The sequence below is a fragment of the Fusarium musae genome, chromosome 2, assembly GCF_019915245.1.
Source record: "Fusarium musae strain F31 chromosome 2, whole genome shotgun sequence".
NCBI lineage: Eukaryota > Fungi > Ascomycota > Sordariomycetes > Hypocreales > Nectriaceae > Fusarium > Fusarium musae.
The window spans coordinates 2516647-2536591 of NC_058388.1; the positions used below are offsets into that span (position 1 = coordinate 2516647).

The 19945-nt window shown below is 49.3% G+C and overlaps 10 protein-coding genes across 10 annotated transcripts; 6 read left to right on the forward strand and 4 right to left on the reverse strand.

The window, feature by feature from the left end:
- Positions 1-231: 231 nt before the first annotated feature.
- On the forward strand, positions 232-716 carry J7337_002693 (uncharacterized protein; the record flags this gene model as incomplete). The annotated part of the gene is made up of 2 exons (XM_044820420.1): positions 232-531; positions 636-716. 2 exons carry the CDS (start codon positions 232-234, stop codon positions 714-716), a joined length of 381 nt encoding a protein of 126 aa, XP_044684720.1.
- Positions 717-1473: 757 nt separating this feature from the next.
- Positions 1474-3611, reverse strand: J7337_002694 (uncharacterized protein; the record flags this gene model as incomplete). The annotated part of the gene is made up of 5 exons (XM_044820421.1): positions 1474-2385; positions 2469-2840; positions 2896-3025; positions 3076-3245; positions 3375-3611. 5 exons carry the CDS (start codon positions 3609-3611, stop codon positions 1474-1476), a joined length of 1821 nt encoding a protein of 606 aa, XP_044684721.1.
- Positions 3612-5253: 1642 nt separating this feature from the next.
- RPL2_1 (60S ribosomal protein L2) lies at positions 5254-5492 on the forward strand (the record flags this gene model as incomplete). The annotated part of the gene is made up of 2 exons (XM_044820422.1): positions 5254-5302; positions 5365-5492. The coding sequence occupies 2 exons, from the start codon at positions 5254-5256 to the stop codon at positions 5490-5492; spliced, it is 177 nt and encodes a 58-aa protein (XP_044684722.1).
- A 71-nt stretch (positions 5493-5563) lies between these two features.
- Positions 5564-6300, forward strand: RPL2_2 (60S ribosomal protein L2; the record flags this gene model as incomplete). The annotated part of the gene is made up of 3 exons (XM_044820423.1): positions 5564-5963; positions 6022-6119; positions 6175-6300. 3 exons carry the CDS (start codon positions 5564-5566, stop codon positions 6298-6300), a joined length of 624 nt encoding a protein of 207 aa, XP_044684723.1.
- A 1012-nt stretch (positions 6301-7312) lies between these two features.
- On the forward strand, positions 7313-8667 carry J7337_002697 (uncharacterized protein; the record flags this gene model as incomplete). The annotated part of the gene is made up of 4 exons (XM_044820424.1): positions 7313-7364; positions 7466-7924; positions 7980-8475; positions 8631-8667. 4 exons carry the CDS (start codon positions 7313-7315, stop codon positions 8665-8667), a joined length of 1044 nt encoding a protein of 347 aa, XP_044684724.1.
- Positions 8668-9296: 629 nt separating this feature from the next.
- J7337_002698 (uncharacterized protein) lies at positions 9297-12471 on the reverse strand (the record flags this gene model as incomplete). Its single annotated transcript, XM_044820425.1, has 3 exons — positions 9297-10813; positions 10975-11957; positions 12386-12471. 3 exons carry the CDS (start codon positions 12469-12471, stop codon positions 9297-9299), a joined length of 2586 nt encoding a protein of 861 aa, XP_044684725.1.
- Positions 12472-14089: 1618 nt separating this feature from the next.
- On the forward strand, positions 14090-14922 carry J7337_002699 (uncharacterized protein; the record flags this gene model as incomplete). Its single annotated transcript, XM_044820426.1, has 2 exons — positions 14090-14425; positions 14539-14922. 2 exons carry the CDS (start codon positions 14090-14092, stop codon positions 14920-14922), a joined length of 720 nt encoding a protein of 239 aa, XP_044684726.1.
- Positions 14923-15152: 230 nt separating this feature from the next.
- Positions 15153-15654, reverse strand: J7337_002700 (uncharacterized protein; the record flags this gene model as incomplete). Its single annotated transcript, XM_044820427.1, has 2 exons — positions 15153-15296; positions 15352-15654. The coding sequence occupies 2 exons, from the start codon at positions 15652-15654 to the stop codon at positions 15153-15155; spliced, it is 447 nt and encodes a 148-aa protein (XP_044684727.1).
- A 765-nt stretch (positions 15655-16419) lies between these two features.
- J7337_002701 (uncharacterized protein) lies at positions 16420-17096 on the forward strand (the record flags this gene model as incomplete). Its single annotated transcript, XM_044820428.1, has 5 exons — positions 16420-16462; positions 16517-16578; positions 16700-16846; positions 16919-17029; positions 17085-17096. 5 exons carry the CDS (start codon positions 16420-16422, stop codon positions 17094-17096), a joined length of 375 nt encoding a protein of 124 aa, XP_044684728.1.
- A 114-nt stretch (positions 17097-17210) lies between these two features.
- On the reverse strand, positions 17211-17806 carry RPC19 (RNA polymerase subunit AC19; the record flags this gene model as incomplete). The annotated part of the gene is made up of 4 exons (XM_044820429.1): positions 17211-17335; positions 17387-17463; positions 17512-17603; positions 17657-17806. 4 exons carry the CDS (start codon positions 17804-17806, stop codon positions 17211-17213), a joined length of 444 nt encoding a protein of 147 aa, XP_044684729.1.
- Between the last annotated feature and the right edge of the window lie 2139 nt (positions 17807-19945).

A 19945-nucleotide genomic window follows, 5' to 3' on the forward strand; every position in this document is an offset into this window, starting at 1 on the left:
CCGCCACCTCCACACCCTAGTAGTCTACCGCCCCAGCAGCAACGTCCACTAGGTGTGACGCCAATCACTAACCTTACCACTATCTGTGTATTGCACTTGCGATCAAACACACACCACCCTCATCAACAAGGTGTCTCTTTTCCGTTCAGCGACAGCAACAGCAATTCGGGACGTCTTGGAATTGCCAGAATCGCATCATATATATTCCAGCCGGAACTACGTATATCAAAGATGGACTCAGCTCCCACAGAGCTTGCCGCCACTATCCAGGCTGCAAGCATCGAACGCCATCCAGATCCTGCTCTTGATACCAACCCGCCCACAGCGGCCGATAGACGGCGGCCTGTGACCCTAGAGCACGTCAAGCACGAGCACGATGATGGAATTGACGACGAGGACGAGGATGAAGAGGACATCCCCTACAGCGTTCTCCGACCGGCGCCCAGGCATTCCCACCTACCTCCTCTGCCAGATCTGCGCTTCGAGCAGAGCTATCTTCGAAGTATCTCCAAGGCGGATACATGGTGGAAGGTGGCATTGATTACAACGAGGGATCAGGCATGTATACGAAGAGTATCGCGGCTTCTAGCTGCTAACACGCCGCCAGATCATCATGCCCTTAACCCAAGGCTTAGTGTACAACCTCTTTCTCTGTGGCTGGCAACATTGGAACAGAAATGCTCGATTGCACGGCAACACCTTGGGTGCGCGAGTAAGACGCTGGTGGTGGGAAGTCAATAATTGTAGGTCATTGAACGCATGGCCATGTTTCATTCAAGCTAACTTGTTATTGTTAGGGAAGATACCTACCCATCATAAGAGAGGTTGACAAGATCAGGAGATGAAAAGACTACAAGATACTCAGGACGCCGATGACATTGCCATGTATGATTTACTCAGTTGAAAATGACGACAAATCATTGTGTAACTTCTGAGAAGCAAGCCCGGAGCGCCTTTCAAAGCCTTTCTTCAATCAATATGGGCTTCTGCCACTTCGAAAACTCTGAACATGGACTTCTTGATCGGTAGGTGGATGACAAAGTCTCTTCATAGCTACCAACTGCCGGTTCTGAGAGTCTGTTCCTTGACCATTAACTATGCCACACATCGCCTGTTTCAGCGTTCCTGAATGCACCACTCTCAGTGACATCTGCCTTCATGAAAGAATCAGATAGCAATACGGTCGTATATAGCTTGACATTGGTATAATAACTAATATGTCTCGCTGTGCTGACATACTTGCCCATCTCAAACCCTTACTGGATCAAGATACTGTTGTCCGTTGGGCTTCACTTTAAACCTTCTAAGAACCCTATTTATGGGCACGCAAGTTCGATGCCATCAATACCGTGCTTCTTCTAATGTTGTATTTCCATTCCGCCATATCGATAACCTTTTGCGTCACTGGCCTTTTGCCATATAAACTCTTGGCTCCCCAACTCCAACAAAAACGTAGTGTCAAATGACCAGCCCCTACTCATGATTTGCCTCAACATCGAGAGGCCGGGGAACAGGTTGCGCATGCGTCTTTTCTGGGCTCCCTCTAAAAGCCAGAGACGTCGCGTGTAGGGCTGCTGGGCTTGTGTTGTTGCGTTCAGCAAAGTTGGCGTTTAGAGTGGGAGATTGCTGGGCTGCAGCCTGTGCTTCCTTGCTCGATGTAGCTTCCGGGGCGTCTTGCATCTCAATAAGAGGCGATTCTCCCAGTCGATGCTCCTCGCCTCCCTTATCAGAGCTTGGTGTTGGTAGTTTGTTTCCGGCTTGCGAGTTGGGTCCCAGGACGTTCCGCAACTTTGGTGGTGTTACTGAAAGCTTTACAACCAGACTTCGATTTTTCTCTTCCAGGTCATCGTCCATCATAGCTTCATCCTCGTCGAAGTCGTCTTCGTCTTCTGATTCCTCAGGCACATGCTCATCTACATCTTCCTCGTCATCCCCGAAATCGGCTTCGCTCTCATCGTCAGAATCATCAGAGGCGTTGTGCCGGGGCCCCTTGTTGTTCTCGGCCCAGCCGCTTGTGCCGTGGTTCACTGCTGCCGATCGGCGAGGCCGTCCTGTTGGACCAATGGATTGCTCTCTATCAACTTCAGACGTGTCTCCCTGTACACTGCCTGGCGCACTGCTTCCAGTTGTGGGGTTCAGCCGCGTTGGTGCCTTGATCTGCCGGCCGCTAGCAGTAGTGACAGGGCCAGTCTCTACGGGTGTGTGAGTTCCAGTGTTGCGAGTAGATCGTCGAGTTGTCGAGTCGGTAGTGAAGATGTCTTCATCATCCGAGTATGTATACTTCATCTTTTTGCCCCGGGTTCGACCCTCATAAAGAGAAAACCCAGGCTCCGGTCTCTTGAACTGTTCCTTGCGCGCCTGGCGGTAATCACGGCGCCTCCGTTTCTATAAAGTGTCAGTGCTGTAATCGAGTTGAGAGCTGTGGCAGAACCCATTCTTGGGGGCAGAGCCAGGGAGCTGTAACTAACATCTTCGCCAGCTTCGAATCGGGGAACCGCAGAGAACATTTTCTGAGCTAGCTTGGTAGCCTTTGGTCCGCCATCCTTAACCTGGAGTTTCTCAGCAAGAGTCTTGAGCTCTTCGATAGTACCCGCAACGCTCCACCATGTTCTGTTGGACCCAGCAGGGTTGCTCTCTCTATAAACGCGGAAAGCAGTGTCGTCTTGTCCTTCAATCAGAAAATAGCGGCGCTTGTCTCCATCTGATCCCCAAGGCTGTACCGATCTAGGCTGATTCGTATCATCTTCGTGGCGGTTTTGCTTGTATGATTGGTTGATAAGTCCTTTGACGGCGTCGGAGGACGAAAGAGTCCATAAGATTAGATATCGCAGGAGGGTAAGCTTTATCAATGTTAGCACCAGGAACAGTCTCGAGGGTTGGTTTGCCAAAACGCACTCGTTGCGTAGGGTTCATCGAGGCGAACGTCGCGCCGCCAGAAAAAGGGCTCTTGTCCTCCCAAGCAGGTGCCCATTGGTTCTTGTGAGTACTGATAGCATCCTCCAAAGCGCGGCCGTAATGTCCTGGCCTAATTCTTGATTAGCGCATTATTTCTTGCAGCATAGGGTCCTGCCATACTTGACATCTTGTTTGCGATTCAATAGTAACCCCAGCAACACGCAAAGGAAATGTTCTGCTCGATCGCCAGGAATGGGTTCGACAATGTCACGTTCGAGTTCTTGTGGGCCAAAATGGGCAAGCGATTTAGGAAATGCGTCATTGAATCGGCTTCTGAACATCACAATGAACTGTAGCTGTTAGCCTGTACTCTTAAAGTCCAATGCGCGACTGCAGCGCGTCGCAACAGCTGCGACACGCGTTGAATGGCAAAAGAGAAGACTGCGAAAGGAAGCTGGGCACAGCAGTAGAGCACATACTGCGATATCTGGATTATCTGCCAATACATATTCATGAGGGGGCGATGGTGAGCGTTTTCGTGGTGGCGGCGAAGCCTCCTTGGCTGGTTTGTCTGTAGCCTTGGAGAAGTATTTCTGGATACCCTTTTTGGGCTTGGCGACGGGCTCTTGGGCTGGCTCGTCCAGCTCAATATCAGAAGGCGCGGGTGACAGCGAAGAGAGCGAAGAGAGGTCGGAGGAGTCGTCTTCGGCCGACATTTTTTGTGTGGTTTGTTGATGTGAGGTTGACATGGAGATGGAGATGAGTGTGGGGAGAAGGAGGAACGACGTAACTTGGGCTCTGACACAGAACAAGCACACACTAGCCTGGTCGAAGAGCCGCAGATTAGGCTGGTGAGTCCTGATAGGCTAGACAAATATCAATTGACTATCTAAACAATCAAGCTCGCAATAGAAACAACATAAAAAACATCCTTTGTTGTTCCCCCGGTCGAGGGCTCTTTGCAACCCAGGCTGTTGCACCCTCGTGACAGTGACCGCCTCTTGCGCCCTCCCCATACGAAGCTTCTGGGGCGGCACGGTCTGGAACAAGATCTCCTTTCCAATGTTATGATGAGATTATTCCAACAAATGTGGTGTTTGGTAGTATACCCCCAGTACACAACTCTCATCCCTTCTCTTTGCGGTTTTGTTTCCGCATAAGTAGATTGACTCTCGTGTTGGGGCCAAAACGAACTGGAGAGTCTTTCGCTTCTTCGTCATCTTGGCCAAGTTTGCCCGTATGATCTTCAAATAAGCACCCTGGCCGAACCTCGGTACCCAATCAACCCCGATGTTCTTTCTCCTCGAGCAGTTGGAACGTTGCCAAAAACTTTTCTGGCATTGGTCGCAGGAGCCATATTTCAAGAATGAGTCGCATAGTCGTGAGTGAGAAAACCGAATATCGAGAATCAGCATCTGCTCTCACCGCCATGTAGCATTAGATAGCGCAATTTCCCGCCACACTCGAGGTCTGTCTCAGGGACGAAGGGCTGTCCGTCAGAACAGGCCAAGAGTGAGCATGTCCCACTAGAAACATATCGCAGAAGTCGTCGCGATGTCCAAAGACGTAACACAGAGGGCATCCACTTAGGGATATTCCACTTTGAACGCCCCGTCCTCCCCTTGTCGCTCACCATGGATCAACCGCTTGGTCGACTTCAATCACCTCAACATCAAAGTGTATCGCCCCGCTTAGCATCCCGCAGCGCAACATAAAAGCCCACGCGTGGTATATACGCAAACGACAGGAAACGCAAGATTGATAACAGGCTATTCAGAACAGCATCAACGATACCGACGAAAAAGTATACGTGATGACAACGACGTGCTGTAATCTAGCACCCTTGAGCAGACGAGATATTGCTGGGAATCAAGTATGCACCAGGTCATGATTGCGCTGTCGTGGTGATGATCGCTGGTGATGACCTCAGCTCAGTTTGAGCGATGTCGAGAGGCGAAAGGTCGATTGGTTAAGCACGCGTCGCGCTAACATCCAATGACAGACACTGGATAATTTATGGGGCTGGCGGGAGGTACGGATAGGTGAGTAGGTACCTAGGTACACTGAGGTAAGGTAAGGTACTCCGTATGCCCGTTCTATTAAACAGGGAAGACTCCACATTTGGATTGGAACCGAAAATTGGAAGGAGCGATCGAGCCCTATCACGTGACTAGATCCACCGTAAACTGAGAAAGAACGACGCACAAAATTAGTAGCGCGAGCGTTTCCAACAACACACCAAGCGGCCATCGCCAGGTAAATATCCTCCCCTTCCTTTCTCTCGCCCACGATCTTCCATACTAACCCGCAGCTTCACAGACTACCCCTTTCCTTTTCACACCGTGAAGAAGAGCCGCCATGGGTAGAGTTATTCGCAATCAGCGTAAGGGTCGTGGATCCATCTTCAGTCAGTACCGAACGAGCCTACTCCACGATATCGAAAAACATCAAGATACTGACGCCTGTTAGCGGCCAACACACGCCTGAACAAGGCTCCTGCCAAGTTCCGCAACCTCGACTATGCCGAGCGCCATGGCTACATTCGAGGTGTAGTCCGAGAGATTGTCCACGATGCTGGCAAGTTCCCCGAACGATGAGCTCCCCGATATTTTTTTTTTTTTTACGGAAATTGCACAATTTGTTTGTGATGGAGGAACGACAACTAACGATGATTGTCTGTGCAGGTCGTGGTGCCCCTCTCGCCAAGGTCGTCTTCCGCCATCCCTACCGATTCAAGCAGGTCACCGAGACCTTCATCGCCAATGAGGGCATGTACACTGGCCAGTTCATCTACGCCGGAAAGAAGGCTGCTCTCACTGTTGGCAACGTCCTCCCCCTCGGCGAGATGCCTGAGGGTACCGTCGTCTCCAACGTCGAGGAGAAGATTGGTGACCGTGGCACTCTCGGCCGCACTTCCGGCAACTACATCACCATTGTCGGCCACAACCCTGATGAGGGCAAGACTCGCATCAAGCTTCCCTCCGGTGCTAAGAAGGTCGTCCACTCCGGCTCTCGAGGAATGATCGGTATCGTCGCTGGCGGTGGCCGAACTGACAAGCCTCTCCTCAGTATGTTTTCTCGGGGGGTTAATAAAATGAGGCATTGGATTACTGACATTTCCCGCAGAGGCTTCCCGTGCCAAGCACAAGTTCGCCGTCAAGCGCAACAGCTGGCCCAAGACTCGTGGTGTTGCTATGAACCCCGTCGACCATCCTCACGGTGGTGTACGTATCCTCAGAATTTATGTGATGAAAACGGAAGAGCTGACAATGGACACAGGGTAACCATCAACATATTGGTAAGGCTTCTACCATCTCCCGATACGCCGCCCAGGGTCAAAAGGCCGGTCTCATTGCCGCCAGAAGGACGGGTCTCCTCCGTGGTACCCAGAAGACAAAGGAGTAAAGTGGTGGCTGAGTTCATGGTCTCATTGGGATGGTGTTTACTGGCTTGCTTGCATCTATTGAAGGTACTGCCGAGAGCAGATGGCTGGTAGCTCCGAGGGCAAGTACTATGGCATTTGGCGCAAAAAAATCTGAAGGCCGTTTCTCTGTGAAAGATGTGAGCGAAGAAGTGAGATACCACGAATACCGAAAAAAGGCTTCCATGAGAGAAGAAGCATGCTTGGTTAAAATAATGTCCATTCAGCGATTGTGTCCAATCATGCACACCACGCGTTTTTGTTATGCAAGTGGTGTCCTACCTTAGTATATGCTCGGCTTCTTGTCATCAATTAGATCGCTCATTGGAATGTTTTGTAGCCTTCACATGAACAATTCCGAGTAGTGAAGCTTAATTTGATGATTGTCGCGTGGGGGGTTCTTTTGGTAATAGTCAAGGCATCGATCGGCGAGGTTACCGGATCATGATGCGGACTGTGGTGAGGTAACCAGGTCTGGATCGTATGATGGCTGATTGAGTTCATTTATATTGAGCAGAGAGCCCTGGCCATCACTCCGTCGATCATAAATTTGTACCTACTTTGATCATACCTAGCTAGGTACATATATCCGGACTCTCTCATCATTTAAACGTTCCCGGCCTCCAAACTAGGTACCTTACAATACCTTAGTTACGGACAAGTACTAAATCAACAAACCTAGTAGGTTAGTACCTAGGTACATACCTTACATACACGGAAATGTTGGCGAGACCACCTGCATCTTCTTCGACTCTCCTCCGACTTGAAATTCCTTCCCTCCTTCCCTCCTGCCGCCGCACGTGTACTCGCACCTTCTCCAGCTTGGCTCCTTTTCGGTTGCCGAAACACCACGCCCCACGTTTTTACCCCACCAAGACCAGGACGACGTTTGACCCCTCCATTCATCTCAAACTCTTCCCCTCCGAAGCTTCATCTACTTTTTTATCCTCATCTATATCTCATCGTTTCTCTTCCCAAACAAGACAGTCAAGCACCATGTCTGCCGTTAAGGAATACTCCCTTCTCTGTCTCGAGAACCCTCTCCTCGGTGAGTTACTCTTCAATTGCACCATCTGCAGGAGAAATAACTCTCAGTGCCCCTCCAATGCAACCGAACATTTGCTGACAGGCACTTTTTGTTCTACGCAGACATCCAGGCCAAGGGTGACCAGGCCCTTCTTGACAAGTATGGCCTCAAGCCTAATGACGCCATCCTCGCAGAGGAGAAGCATCTTCCTCTCTACGAAGACCTCCTAAACAACTACGATGCCAAGCTGATTGCTGGAGGCGCTGCCCAAAACAGTGCTCGAGGTGCTCAGTACATCCTCCCTCCTAATAGTGTCGTCTACCTCGGTGGCGCTGGTGATGACAAGTATGCTGCTATCCTTCACGATGCTGTTAAGGCCGCTGGTCTCCGCGTTGAATACCGTGTCGACCCCAAGGAGAAGACTGGCCGATGTGGTGCTATCATTACCGGCCACAACCGAAGCTTGTGCACGGATCTTGGCGCTGCTAACCACTACGACCTCGATCACCTGAAGAAGCCTGAAATCTGGAAGCTCGTTGAGAACGCTGAGGTCTACTACGTCGGTGGTTTCCACTTCACTGGTACGAGCCCGGTCACAACCCCCCCAAACACCATGATAATGCTAACCAATTTCAGTCTGTCCTCCTGCCATTATGGAGCTCGCCAAGCAGGCTGCTGAGCACAACAAGCCTTTTGTTCTCTCCCTGTCTGCTCCTTTCATCCCTCAATTCTTCAAGGAGGTTGTCGATGCCAGCGCCCCTTACTGGGACTACATCATCGGCAACGAGACCGAGGCCGCCGCCTATGCCGAATCCCACGGCCTCCCTAGCAAGGAGCCCAAGGATGTTGTCATGCACCTCGCCAACCTTCCCAAGAAGAACACCAAGAGAAAGCGAATTGCCATTGTTACTCAGGGTACCGACCCTACTCTGGTTGCTATCCAGGGTGATGACGAGATTAAGGAGTTCCCCGTTCACGCCATTGAGAAGGAGAAGATCAACGACACCAACGGTGCTGGTGACGCTTTTGCTGGCGGTCTCTTGGCTGGTATCCTCCAGAACAAGCCCCTCGAAACCAGCATTGACATGGGCCAGTGGCTCGCTCGTTTGAGCATCCAGGAGCTTGGACCTTCGTAAGTCCACCCAAACGCATCATTCCTGATAATTTGTGTTCACAAAATTTACTGCTTCATTCCTCTACCTATCTTTCCTATGAACGGGATAGCTCCTTGGCCAGGGCACCAATCCCAGTAAAACGATAACAAAACTTCAACTAACTCTCATACAGATACCCCTTCCCCAAGCAAACCTACCAGGCTGCTTAAATCTATCAACAACTCATATTGCACATCCTTCTTGGATCATTGAATGTGGTTCGGCGTTGCTGGGGAAAAGGGAAACGGTTTCAACAACGGCGTTTGCATCCAAAGGGAGAATATACCCCAAACTGAGGGCTCCCAAGCGCATTGAGCGGCATGGTATCCTCCACGATATCGAGTATTTGGCAAGCATATTATCTGAGTGAATATAAAATGAATGACTTCTTGCTTTAAAACCCAAGACCTTGCACCAACGAATGGTGTCTATACCGTCAGACTGGATGAATACTGACTGAGTCTGAGCCGGCCGGCGAGCAAACTCATCAGCTATCGCACGAGGTCCGAAAACATGGAGCAGGTGAAATAGGCCGGCGTACTGCACCTGTTAAGCTAATCCATTATGCCGTCAATATCTTCAAAAGCTGGCCGACTCCAAAAGGCCAGTACTCGAAGCTAGGACATGTGCAGGTGCTTTATAGCGAATCGTCGGCTATGCAATCATGCTCCGCCCTGAGTGGTCTAGACCGGGAACAAGACGTTTTTGAAAACGCAAGAGTCGACGAAAAACTAGGCAGGTCGAAATATCCTGATTTCCACGGCCGTCTTCTAAAAAGACACAAGAATGACCTATGCTTTTACTTATTGCCATAAAAGGCAGCCTGCAAAATGGCAGCATCATAGCTGGACGTCGTTTCATCCATTTGAAAGCGTCGGCCTGACGAGGATGGTGCAGGATCCTGAACGTGATTGCGATCGTAGCGGCTCGTGTCCATATAACCAACTCCAGTTGGCATGCCGAGAGTAATGCCATTAGCAGGTGTGCCTTGATACAAACTGCTTGGGTGTGAGAACGCAGACAAAGAGGAAGACGTGGCGTAGCCATCGGGACCATAGGATTGAGGTGCTGTCTCGATGGCCGTACGGTTGTGGTCATGGTCCCATTGGCTGGATACCGAAGTACGAGGGGCGGAGCTACCAAAAGTTTGAAGCAAGTTGTTGCGATGAGCCTCTTCGGCCGCTGAGCTAACACGGGGACTGGCCATCATGCCACTGCCAGCTCGAGGAGTTGGCATGGTTGGTAGCTGAGGGGTGGAGTTGGTGAAAGGGTCGTCAAATGCGCTGACGGTGTGTGACGTTTTTCTTATAGAAAAGTTAGGACTAATAGGGCCTTCGAAAGCATCCTTGTATGATACCGAGGTATCGTTACCCTTATGGGGTGTCGGGGTGTATACCCAGTCCCAGGGAAGAGGTTCAAACTTGCCAGAGGGCATGGAGCCTGTGGTAGGGCTGGCCTGAAGCATTCCAAAGACCTCGTTCGCAGTTGTGCTATGCATTCCGTATGAGGTCTCATCAGTGGAGCAGAGACCAGATTGTGCCTGTTCAGGGGTAGGAGGCCTTAGGAAAGGAGCAAGCATGTTGATGACAGTGTTATCAGCATCGTCAGGTACAGACTGCTCATGGGGAGGCTGTGTCTCGATAGATGCAACAAAAGCCCTCCTCGCGTCCGCCTTGGACGCAAGCCGGTTCCCTGTTTGCGTGGTTTCCGAAATGGTGCGATGTCGACTGGCAGTCCTGATGTTGCTCTGGGGTTCCCGTGTAGGAGAACTCACAATAGACATCGGTTGGGAAGTCTCTTCGTTCGCGGTGGGCTTTTCCTTATACTCAAAAGCAAGGCCTTTCTCGGAGACATGGACGGCAAGAGGGCACAAGTCGTCCTCGGCCAGGAAGTAGGCGCATCGCAGTATGTCCAAGATTCGTGCCAGTGTCTCCTGGAAAGTGCCGAGTCGTCTCTCTGGGGATAGCAGTCTTGGCTTCAAGCCACCGCTCTCAGAAAAGTAGGATCGGCAAGCTTGCGGAACCTGATCCGGGGAAAGGGGAAGCAGACCTTGGGTCTGGACATCCTCCGCGAGAAGGTATGGGCATGAGGCCAGGTTTTCCTGGGTATATGTCTCGTTGCACAGTAGTGAGAGGACCTTTGAGATAGCCTTCATCATATCTGGCAGTACAGTGCCAAGAGCTTTTCCAGCCGCAAATATTTCCTGGCGACGCGCAGCCAGCCACATACCGTATATACGAAGCAGAGGTAGAAGCGCCTCGATCACAGGGGTTGATTTGGCTGTTGCCGGGTCCTCGGAAGCAGGGATCTCGCGGCCTACAATATTGGTGAGCTCAGATGTGAGTGCCGAGCAGAACGCAAGAATGAACTGAGCGTTGATGCGCAAAGTATGGTGACAAAAACGTGAAGCGGCCTGTGTTTGTGCCTCTGCTTTGTATTAGAAACAACAATAAGCAATTCATGACTAGTAGACCTACCGGTATATTTCTGGGTGGCGATGAAGTAGCTCGACATGTTGATCAGCGACATCCTGAACAGAACCTCGGAATAGTCAGGGTTCTTGGAAGCCATATCAAGCCGATGAAGAACTTCCCTTTCAAGCTCCCCGCTGCCTGCCATGGTCTCATCCCTATAGTAGGAAGCATGAAGTTTAGTAAACCAGGTGACGAATGCATCGCTTGGTCCACGCGCTTGCTTCTTAGACGGGTTCTTATCCGGCTGAAAATAGCTCTTGAACTTGGACTCAAGATTCTGCTTCACGTTGGGATGGGGATCAGCCGTTGCGATGCTCCGGTAAAAGTAGTAAAGGATATCCAAATCTTTGCCTTCCTCGAGGCTTATCATGCCCATCTGGTGGAACGGGAAACCGGAATCGGGTTTCAGATCGTGAGCAAGACTGTAATAGGCCAGTGCAACCTTATAGCTCGACTTCTTCAGGCCTGACTGAACCTGATAACGCGCCAGGTCGCCGAGACAAATGAGAGTAAAGTGGCATGAATTGATGACCAGCGGATAGATCGAATCGGGTACGGGACTGATGAGATCGCTACTGGAGGATCCGTCCACCTCGACGCCTTGAGCAATGCGCTTCAATTCGGGGATGTCGTATCGTGCAGAGAGGCGCTGGACATAACCCTTGTAGAACTCCTGAGCAACATGTAGAAAGCCCAGATACTTATCCCCAAACTTCCGTCGCTCCACATTGCGCTTGTCACCCTTTTGCTTTGGGGTGCTTTGTTTCTCCCCCTTGTTCTTGTCCTTGTCACCAATGCGCTTTTCGTTGGCCGTCTTATCGGTCTTTTGCTTGTCCGAGTTTTGCGCCAAGTGTCGGAGGCGAACCAGGGCTTTTCGATATTCGTTGTTGATACTAGTATGCACCTGCCACATAGTATAGTCGGTACGCTCGGCGACAGCATATTCGAAGTCGAGATAGATGGTCTGCACGCAGGCAAGGCGGAATCTATTTTGTGGGGTTATATGAATTAGCTTCATGAGCGCAGCAAGCCGCATGCGATCTTCCTCACTTATCCAGAGCCGTATCCATCGCCTCAAACTGGGGGATGTCAACACCAGAGTTGTTATCTTTTGGAAGCTTTTCCATATGTTTTGTCAGTTGCCTTCGCAGTTTGACTGCCCAGCTAGAAGATGTCAGCTCCTGAGTGATTACTGGGTATGAGCAAGGAATCAGCATGTGGTGTTTGCGCAAGCCGATCAAATCATGGTGTTTTCGTTTCTATGTTGGTTTTTGGCGTATTGGTTATTTTTTTTTTTTTTTTGATTTTTGATTTTTGTTTTTTCGTTTTGGCGGGGTATGATCACACGAGGCAAATCAATGAATGCATGGCTCTTTTACACGTATCTTCAGGTGAGTGAGGATATTCAACTTACCGCCACGTTTGTCTGGCCTTACCAGAAAGATCCGCATGTTCCGGCTTTGCGGCCTGGACGTTCGACGTCGCAGTCTCGGGTTCCATGATCGCGAAGTCGGTAGGATCGGGACATAAACTATATAAACTCGAGGTTCACGCAGGCGGACACGGATGCGCAGGGGTAAAGGGCAGGACGAAAGGTGTCGCGGCACAATTCTAGAGCGACGGTATCGAACTGACAATCGTTTCGTTCATGCTTTCTCTGGTGTGGGATCATGGAAAGACTTTCGGTCCATAACTCATTCGCAGATCGGGTCGTCGGTTCGAGATTGAGGTTTGACACTGGCACTGGCACCAGACTCGGTTCGCGAAAATGGGATCGTTGGCCGAGAAGACACACATTGGTGAAGAGATGGAGGGAGGGGTGGGTTAAGTACAAGAGATGGAAGGGTAATGTAAAGTAGAGCAAAGAAAATAAAAGTATACGGCAAAGTAAAGTAAAATAAGGCAAAGTAAGCCCGCGCAATAATAATCGACCCCGAGTTATACCACAGGTCTATTGTTAATTGCGCCGTAGAGCCAAGCGTAACTTTGGTGAACGTGAGTTGAAAGAGAAGGGAGAAAAGTATCACTGTGACACCTCCGAGTGATGAAAGATTGATGAATGAACCGACGGGAACCCCTCAGGGCAATGGAAGGTTCAGGCCAGGCTCAACGGTCATTCCAAGGCACAACAAGATTTTAAGCCCCCGCCAGTAGGTACCTACCTACCTACCTACCTACCTACCTACCTAGGGTACTTAGGTGGTGGTGGTGGTGGTGCTGAGTCTTAATACTGGCCTGTGGGTTCCATTCACTTCAGATGGATTGGATCTATGGATGATTGCCTTGCGACGAGTGCCTAGGTACTACTGAACTAACCTCACTTTTTTAATAACTACCACTACTCGTCGGGAGACATTTGGACCCTGGAAAATACATCCACATGGGCTACCTAGGTAGGTACCTAGGTACCTTGCCTTAGGTACTAACCTTAGTACAAACCTAGGTAGCGCGAAGTATCTTCATAAGTCATGGTACTAAGGCACTTTCATATTAATATCAGATCTCCAGATCTTACTGTCAAACACGTTGATCATTTAGCATCAATAAATATCAATGTTGCTTTCTGGGTGCCAATTAATATAAGGCAATATGTTGGCCTTTTAACTCTGTATAGTAGGTACCTACTACCTAAGGTACCTAGCTATAGTAAGGTACCTAGCCAGTCGACCCAGTTTGCCTGAGGTGTGATCATGGTGATTCAATATGTTTACTAGATCCAAGTACCAGCTCCCAACTGGTCTGTAGGTGCCCGCTCCGTACTGTAAAAGCTGCCCCTCATCACCGGCCAGTTCATCAACTGCTTTAGCGCCTGACAGGGTAGACCCCACCAAATATCACACTCACTGGACGAGCTTCTACTCACCTCCAATATAGGACCTTTTGGTTATATCACAACGTCAGGCAGTCCCATCACATAAAACCCGTCCATGTTTACCTAACTAGAAACCTGACTCATTGACTTGTCCTACGCCCGGCGAGAATATAGGCACATTGCCAGTTCGTCTCGAAAACCTATCACAGCTCCCTAAAGACTCACTACCCTGAACTCACCGCTTTGCATCCTCTGGACATTGCTCTCAAGTAATTCTACCTTTCCAATCAAGCTCACAACAAAAGGATGAAGCGCTCACGAGAGCTCGAAGAAGATCTAGATTCCGATTCTGAACAGACAAACGCGGAACCGTCCCTACGTCCAGTATCAAAAGTAACTCAGCTTGAATCGGCCATCGACGACGAAGAGGATACGATAGCCATGAGATGCAACTTGCCTCCGCACAAAGAGCCTCTGGCCTTTAGATCCTTCGACGAATACGAGGTCCATTACAATAAGTCCCACACTAATAGGTGTATTGAGTGCCACAAGAACTTCCCAAGCGAACATCTGCTCAACGTCCACATTGAAGAATACCACGACCCTTTAGTGATCGTGAAGCGGGAACAAGGCGAGCATACTGTATGTCCTATACCCTGGCTTTCCATCGACCATTACGAGTCTGCAACTGACCCCTTGCGCTCCAGTATTCGTGCTTCGTCGAGGGATGTGAGCGTAAGTGCATGACACACCAGAAGAGGCGTATGCATCTCATCGACAAGCACATGTATCCAAAGAACTTCTTCTTTGCCGTCACTAGAGACGGTATTGACGGTAGGCGGTCCCTGCTAAACGATGGCAGTCATCATCGCCGCCGATCATCAGCCAACTCGCAAGCTATAAAGAACTCTAGGCGTCGCGCCAGTCTCATGGAGGGCGAGAATGTCTCTTCACAGCCGGAGGACACATCAAAAGAGTCACCAAAGTCACCGGCGGTGAAGAACGTGGAAAACAAGCAGGAAAAGCACAAGCCAGCCGACACAGAAATGGCAGATCTTACAGGTGCCATGTCGTCACTATCCTTTGTCCCACCGAGTGTCCGGTTTGGACGTGGAAGAGCTGGCTTTTCCAAAAGATGAAGCAGAGATGATGTTTCAGACTGGCTAAAAGTATCAGCACACTTTTGGTAAAGACATGATGCAGCCAATAAAAGGATTTTCTACCTCATCGCGTCGATATATATCGCTTTTGCCTCGAATCGTTATCGATGCGTGTTGATGAATTAATAATACGCCCAACGCCGTCTCTTCCTTTGAACTTGCAGGTGTTTCCTCCATCTAGCTCGCCTTCATATTCGCGCTTGTCGTGTCTAGTCGCTTGATGCGCAGCCTCTGCAACCGCAGCTGACGCACTCAATGTCTTCGTCACCCTTAATCTCCGCCCGTGGAACACGACAGATGCATGTGCTGTTGAAATTTGTCTCCTTTGTCTGGATGCAGCGCAGACAGCATAGCTAGGCAGGGTCAGCATGGATACCTCATGAGACCAACGGCGGCTGGGACACTGACCTTCTCATATCCTTGTTTCTTCCACTTCGCAATCAACATCGCGTCCGCATAGCCGTTTTTCAGCAACCAATCGTACAGTTTCTTGCTGATCGCCTCCTTCTCGTAGTATAGCTCATATACGTAGCGGCTTCGTTGATGCGAGATCTGGAAGATTTCCCACTGCGCCTGGTGCCTAGGACCTGATGGCGGTGGCTTGTTCTGGGCATCCTTCATCTTGTTGGAAAAGATGAGCAAGTCGTTCTCAATATCCTCGAAGCCATCAGGCGGCGGTTTTCGTTTGGACGAGTGTCGAATAGCGGGCATCTTTGGTCGTGCGTCGGCTTGTTGAATTTGTTGTTATTTTTTCCGAGGATGTGTTTCTGTCGCAAGAGAAATGACGTTGAAAAGTTGCTGGCGGAGGCTAAAACTAACTGACTTAGCCTCCAGTGCCTGATTGATAATGGAGGCGACCCGACTGCTCTCCGACCCAGTAAGAGAAACACTAGCAAACTCCCGAAAGAAGAGATGAGGAGCAAACTACTTGGATACTGAAAAAAAAAAATATGAGAGCTCTCATTCCTTTTCTTCTTCTTTTGAAATCGTCCCCTGACAGTTGTAAATTATGAACGAGATTCCAGATGTCTTACTGGGCGAATCTTTTTCCGGGCCGTTGGCCACAGGGTACTTTAGCGGTTGCAGGGCCTAGACTACCACAGTATTAGACACGAGTAGACGAGGTACAAAGTTCCTTAAGTTCTTAGGCAACGACGAACTGGAACACAGCTTTAATAGTCCTTATTGGTTCTCTACCCAGTAAGCGCTTATACATATATATATAAAAAGCAAATTAAGCCCATATGAGGCTATTATGTAAATATCCTTAAACTTTCAGATGCTTTCTGCTGGCCGCTGACGAAAAGCAGGCCTATGAATGGAAGATTAGATTTCGTGGCGGTGCATTGATGTGTGGCGCTCTTCCACGTGACCTTATGACCGCGGTGGTTTCGTGCATCTCCCGTCGGCTTCGGGAATCTGGGAAACGTCAGAGCAGATTGGTTTCCGACGTCAAGAGAGCATTGATTGCCCACCATGGCCATTACGCCGACCCAGTTTGCTAAGAAGACGGCGCAGTGTGAGTTTCGGCGTATTAAGCTGCTTTTAAAAACATCGCTGATGCTTTGAATAGCGGCCAATTGGTCTGATGCCAAGCGACGAGTGCTATCCTCCTACCGAGAATGGATTCGAGCTGTATGTTTTGCGGAACCACGACGCATTCTCCTTTTCACGATATCCCTAGTCTACAAATGACTTCTGGAGAAGCTTGTCCGGTGGATTTGTGACCGACCAGCTGCTGATCAACCAGGTATAGGCCCCCGAAGTTCAAACCATGTACAACATGCCCATGCCCGTCTCCGCCATCCGAACCCGTATGCGGCAAGAATTCGAACGACAACGATTTGTGAATAAGCTCTCTGTCGTGGACGTTCTTCTCTTCAAGTCCCACGCCGAGTACCAGGTGCGCTCAAACTCCACAGCTGAAATGAATTGATGTGCGGGGGGGGGTTTTATGCTGACTTCATGGACATAGGAGACAATGAACTTCTGGAAGCAGACCAATCATATCATGGCCTACTTCAAGGAGGAGAACTTCCGAGGTGACAAGCGACTACCATCCAGCTTTATGACTGGCTTCCTCGAGGTGAGCATCGAACTACATGACGCTCTGCTGAGAATGAGGCTAATAGTATGCACAGGGTCGCAACTAGCAACAAGGGCTTGTGTATATATCTCATTGAAAGGGATTCCTCAAAACGCCTCTATTTCCATCATGATCCATGTGAATGCAAACACTTTTAAGTCCTGAGCACATAATTTCGGGCTCATCGGTCAATTCCCTGCTCTGCGTTGTAGGCCTCCCTCTTGGTCCAGAACTCATCGGCAACTACATCACATACTTCTTGAATATCGACCAACCCCTTCTTGAGAGCGTCAACTGCAGTTCCACCTGAATACATGTTAATAAGTACAGACCTCGTGAGGCATTGCGTATACGTACTGTAGGTCTGAATGCGGATGTTCATCTTGGGCTCTGAGGGATGGGGGATAGAGTAAGCACAGAACTCAACATCGGGGCTGCCATATGTTAGTTGGGCTTCATTCGACATGCTAGATAATACAGACTTTTTCATGATGATATATCTCAGCGCGTTTCCGAGCGTATGGCCTTCATCAGTGAACTCAAAGGAAGCAGCAGTGTCTGTTGAGCCAGGAAGCTAGTGATGTGTCAGTTGATATCACGTTGTGTCACCTGTGTTTCTTTGCTTACGATCCGGACTCTCTGGGGCTCGATCTCCTCCTCTTCTTCCTCATCCTCAACATCCTCGCCATTCACCTCAGGCTGCGCGGAGGCTGGGGCGTCCTCCATGTTGGTATCCTCAGCCTGTGGCTGCTCCTCCTTCTTCGTTCGCGCAGGCATTTTTTCGCTTATAAGAGGTAAATTTGTAAGCAGCGGGAGGCCCTTTTCTGACTCTGATTCTTTTTGGTTTTGTGTCTGAAAGTATGGATCTGCTGTGACTAAAAGAGATATCAAGCTGTCTCTTTTACTGAGAATTGTTTCTTGGAAATTTTTGGTGAGGCTGAGATGTGGCGCAACGTGGGGCATCTTGATATAATTGGGGAAAAAAAAGGCATGTCTCCTGATTGGCTCACTATATGTTTGTTCCGCTCAGTCATTTATCGTGTTCTATCTCGATACGAACATGAGTCTCTTGCGAATTGTCTGCATATAGCGCGGAGTGTAAAAATATTTATATACTATTCGGAAGTTCTAAGTTACCGGGTCAGGACAGTTGAGCCGCTGCTGATCTGTATTCGATCTGGCGTAACCTTCTTTTCCCAGCTGGCCTCTGTAAATCATCAAGGTTAGATGAAATATAAGGCTCGCCAACACCTCCCTGGAACAAGTTATATAGTAGTACATAAAATGCAATTGTCATTTCCAATACTCTAGTCAGTCTGTGTTCTGATCGGTTTGTAGTCTAGATGTCATGGCCACGGGTTTTAACGTCCGCCGAATTTTAACCTGGCGAGCAATTTGAGTGATTGTTGGATGATGTACGTTCCTCCACTGTCTATTCGTTTCCAATGCGATAACACATCACCAAATATCAATCTTGTCGTAGCTGCAGTGCACATGTAGTAGCTCCCTAGGTACTATAGTTAAGGCGCCTCCGTTGGGCTAATGTGGTTCTGAACTGCTTACCCTATATCATGGGTAGCTCTATTCGCATTGTCATCACAGTTGCGTATTACCCATAAGGTTATTATATTTCATGCCAAATTGTTGATAAATGCAATAGGGCTCTGGCGCTATACTCGGGGTATTGTTTGTCGGTATATCAATGTCTACCTATGCGGTCAAGTGTAGGTCGAAACTGCGTATCTCCCACACCCCATCCGAGCTGGAAAAAAAAAACATGCCTACGATCAACCTGCAACGGCGAGTTTATAATTCGGAGGCATGCATACTGTCGACCAAGTGATATAAATGTGACCTACTATTGTCATTCATCATATACGAAGACTACTATGTACCATATCGTGCATCAATCTTACGCTACACACAAGCCTCATGTTCTAGACATCATCAAAGCAGTGCAACCAATATGTGATCAACAAACGATAGTCGTGCTAAATATAGACCACCCCGATTAGATCGGACAGACTGAATAAAGGGCTGATGTTGTCTACTGCATATGCTCGTTCACCAACACTATTAGAGCGGTATGGGTACGGTGAAAGCCATCATTTTCAACCGAGCACTGCTTTTGAGCGAGAGCGCATGAAGTTACGCGACTTACAATACATCTATATATGCAATGGCGCAGGTACAGCCTTTCCACCGTAACTCAGAGAGTAACAGCATCATCCGCGTTACATTGGTAGTCGAACTCAAGTTGACATCGTCCATGCTCGCATAGAAGTAATATCCGCCGCATACGGAGCATAGTTCCAACTCAAACGAAGTAAAACCTCATGGTATCGGCAATTTGTTTCGACAAGCTCCAAGGACACCCCAGTATCGCTTGCAACTCGTAATATAGTGCAAGCATTAATGTTTTGAATAGCAACTCTAGGTGATTCTCCAAAGTCCATATCAGGTACGACGTCGCCTGGTTGTCGAAATAACCTCACAGAGAACCATACAGCCCTTTAGCCGCCTGACATAAGCAAGCAGGCAAGATGCTATAGTCCAGTGAATGGATCATGGATGGCAGAAAATGACAAGTACATACACCGTATCCGTAAAGTGAAGGGATAAGTCGAGATGACGGCTAAACCACATAAGGTATTGACACGGATTAGCTCTGATCATGTTTGAAGGTAGTAGGCATGAACCAATCAAAGGGCTTTCCATGGACAATTCGAAACATGTGCAAACGACGGCGCCCAGAAGAGGGTGGCTGCAGAACGAATTGGGCATTCGTGCGGCGTCGTGTCGCAGTAGCGCGAGGTGTGTGGTGTCAGCGCAGGTGGAGGAAACCCTCCACAAAGCTGCTAACCTGAGACAACGTCTCAGGTGAGATGAGGTTCGACGAACGAACGAACGACGACG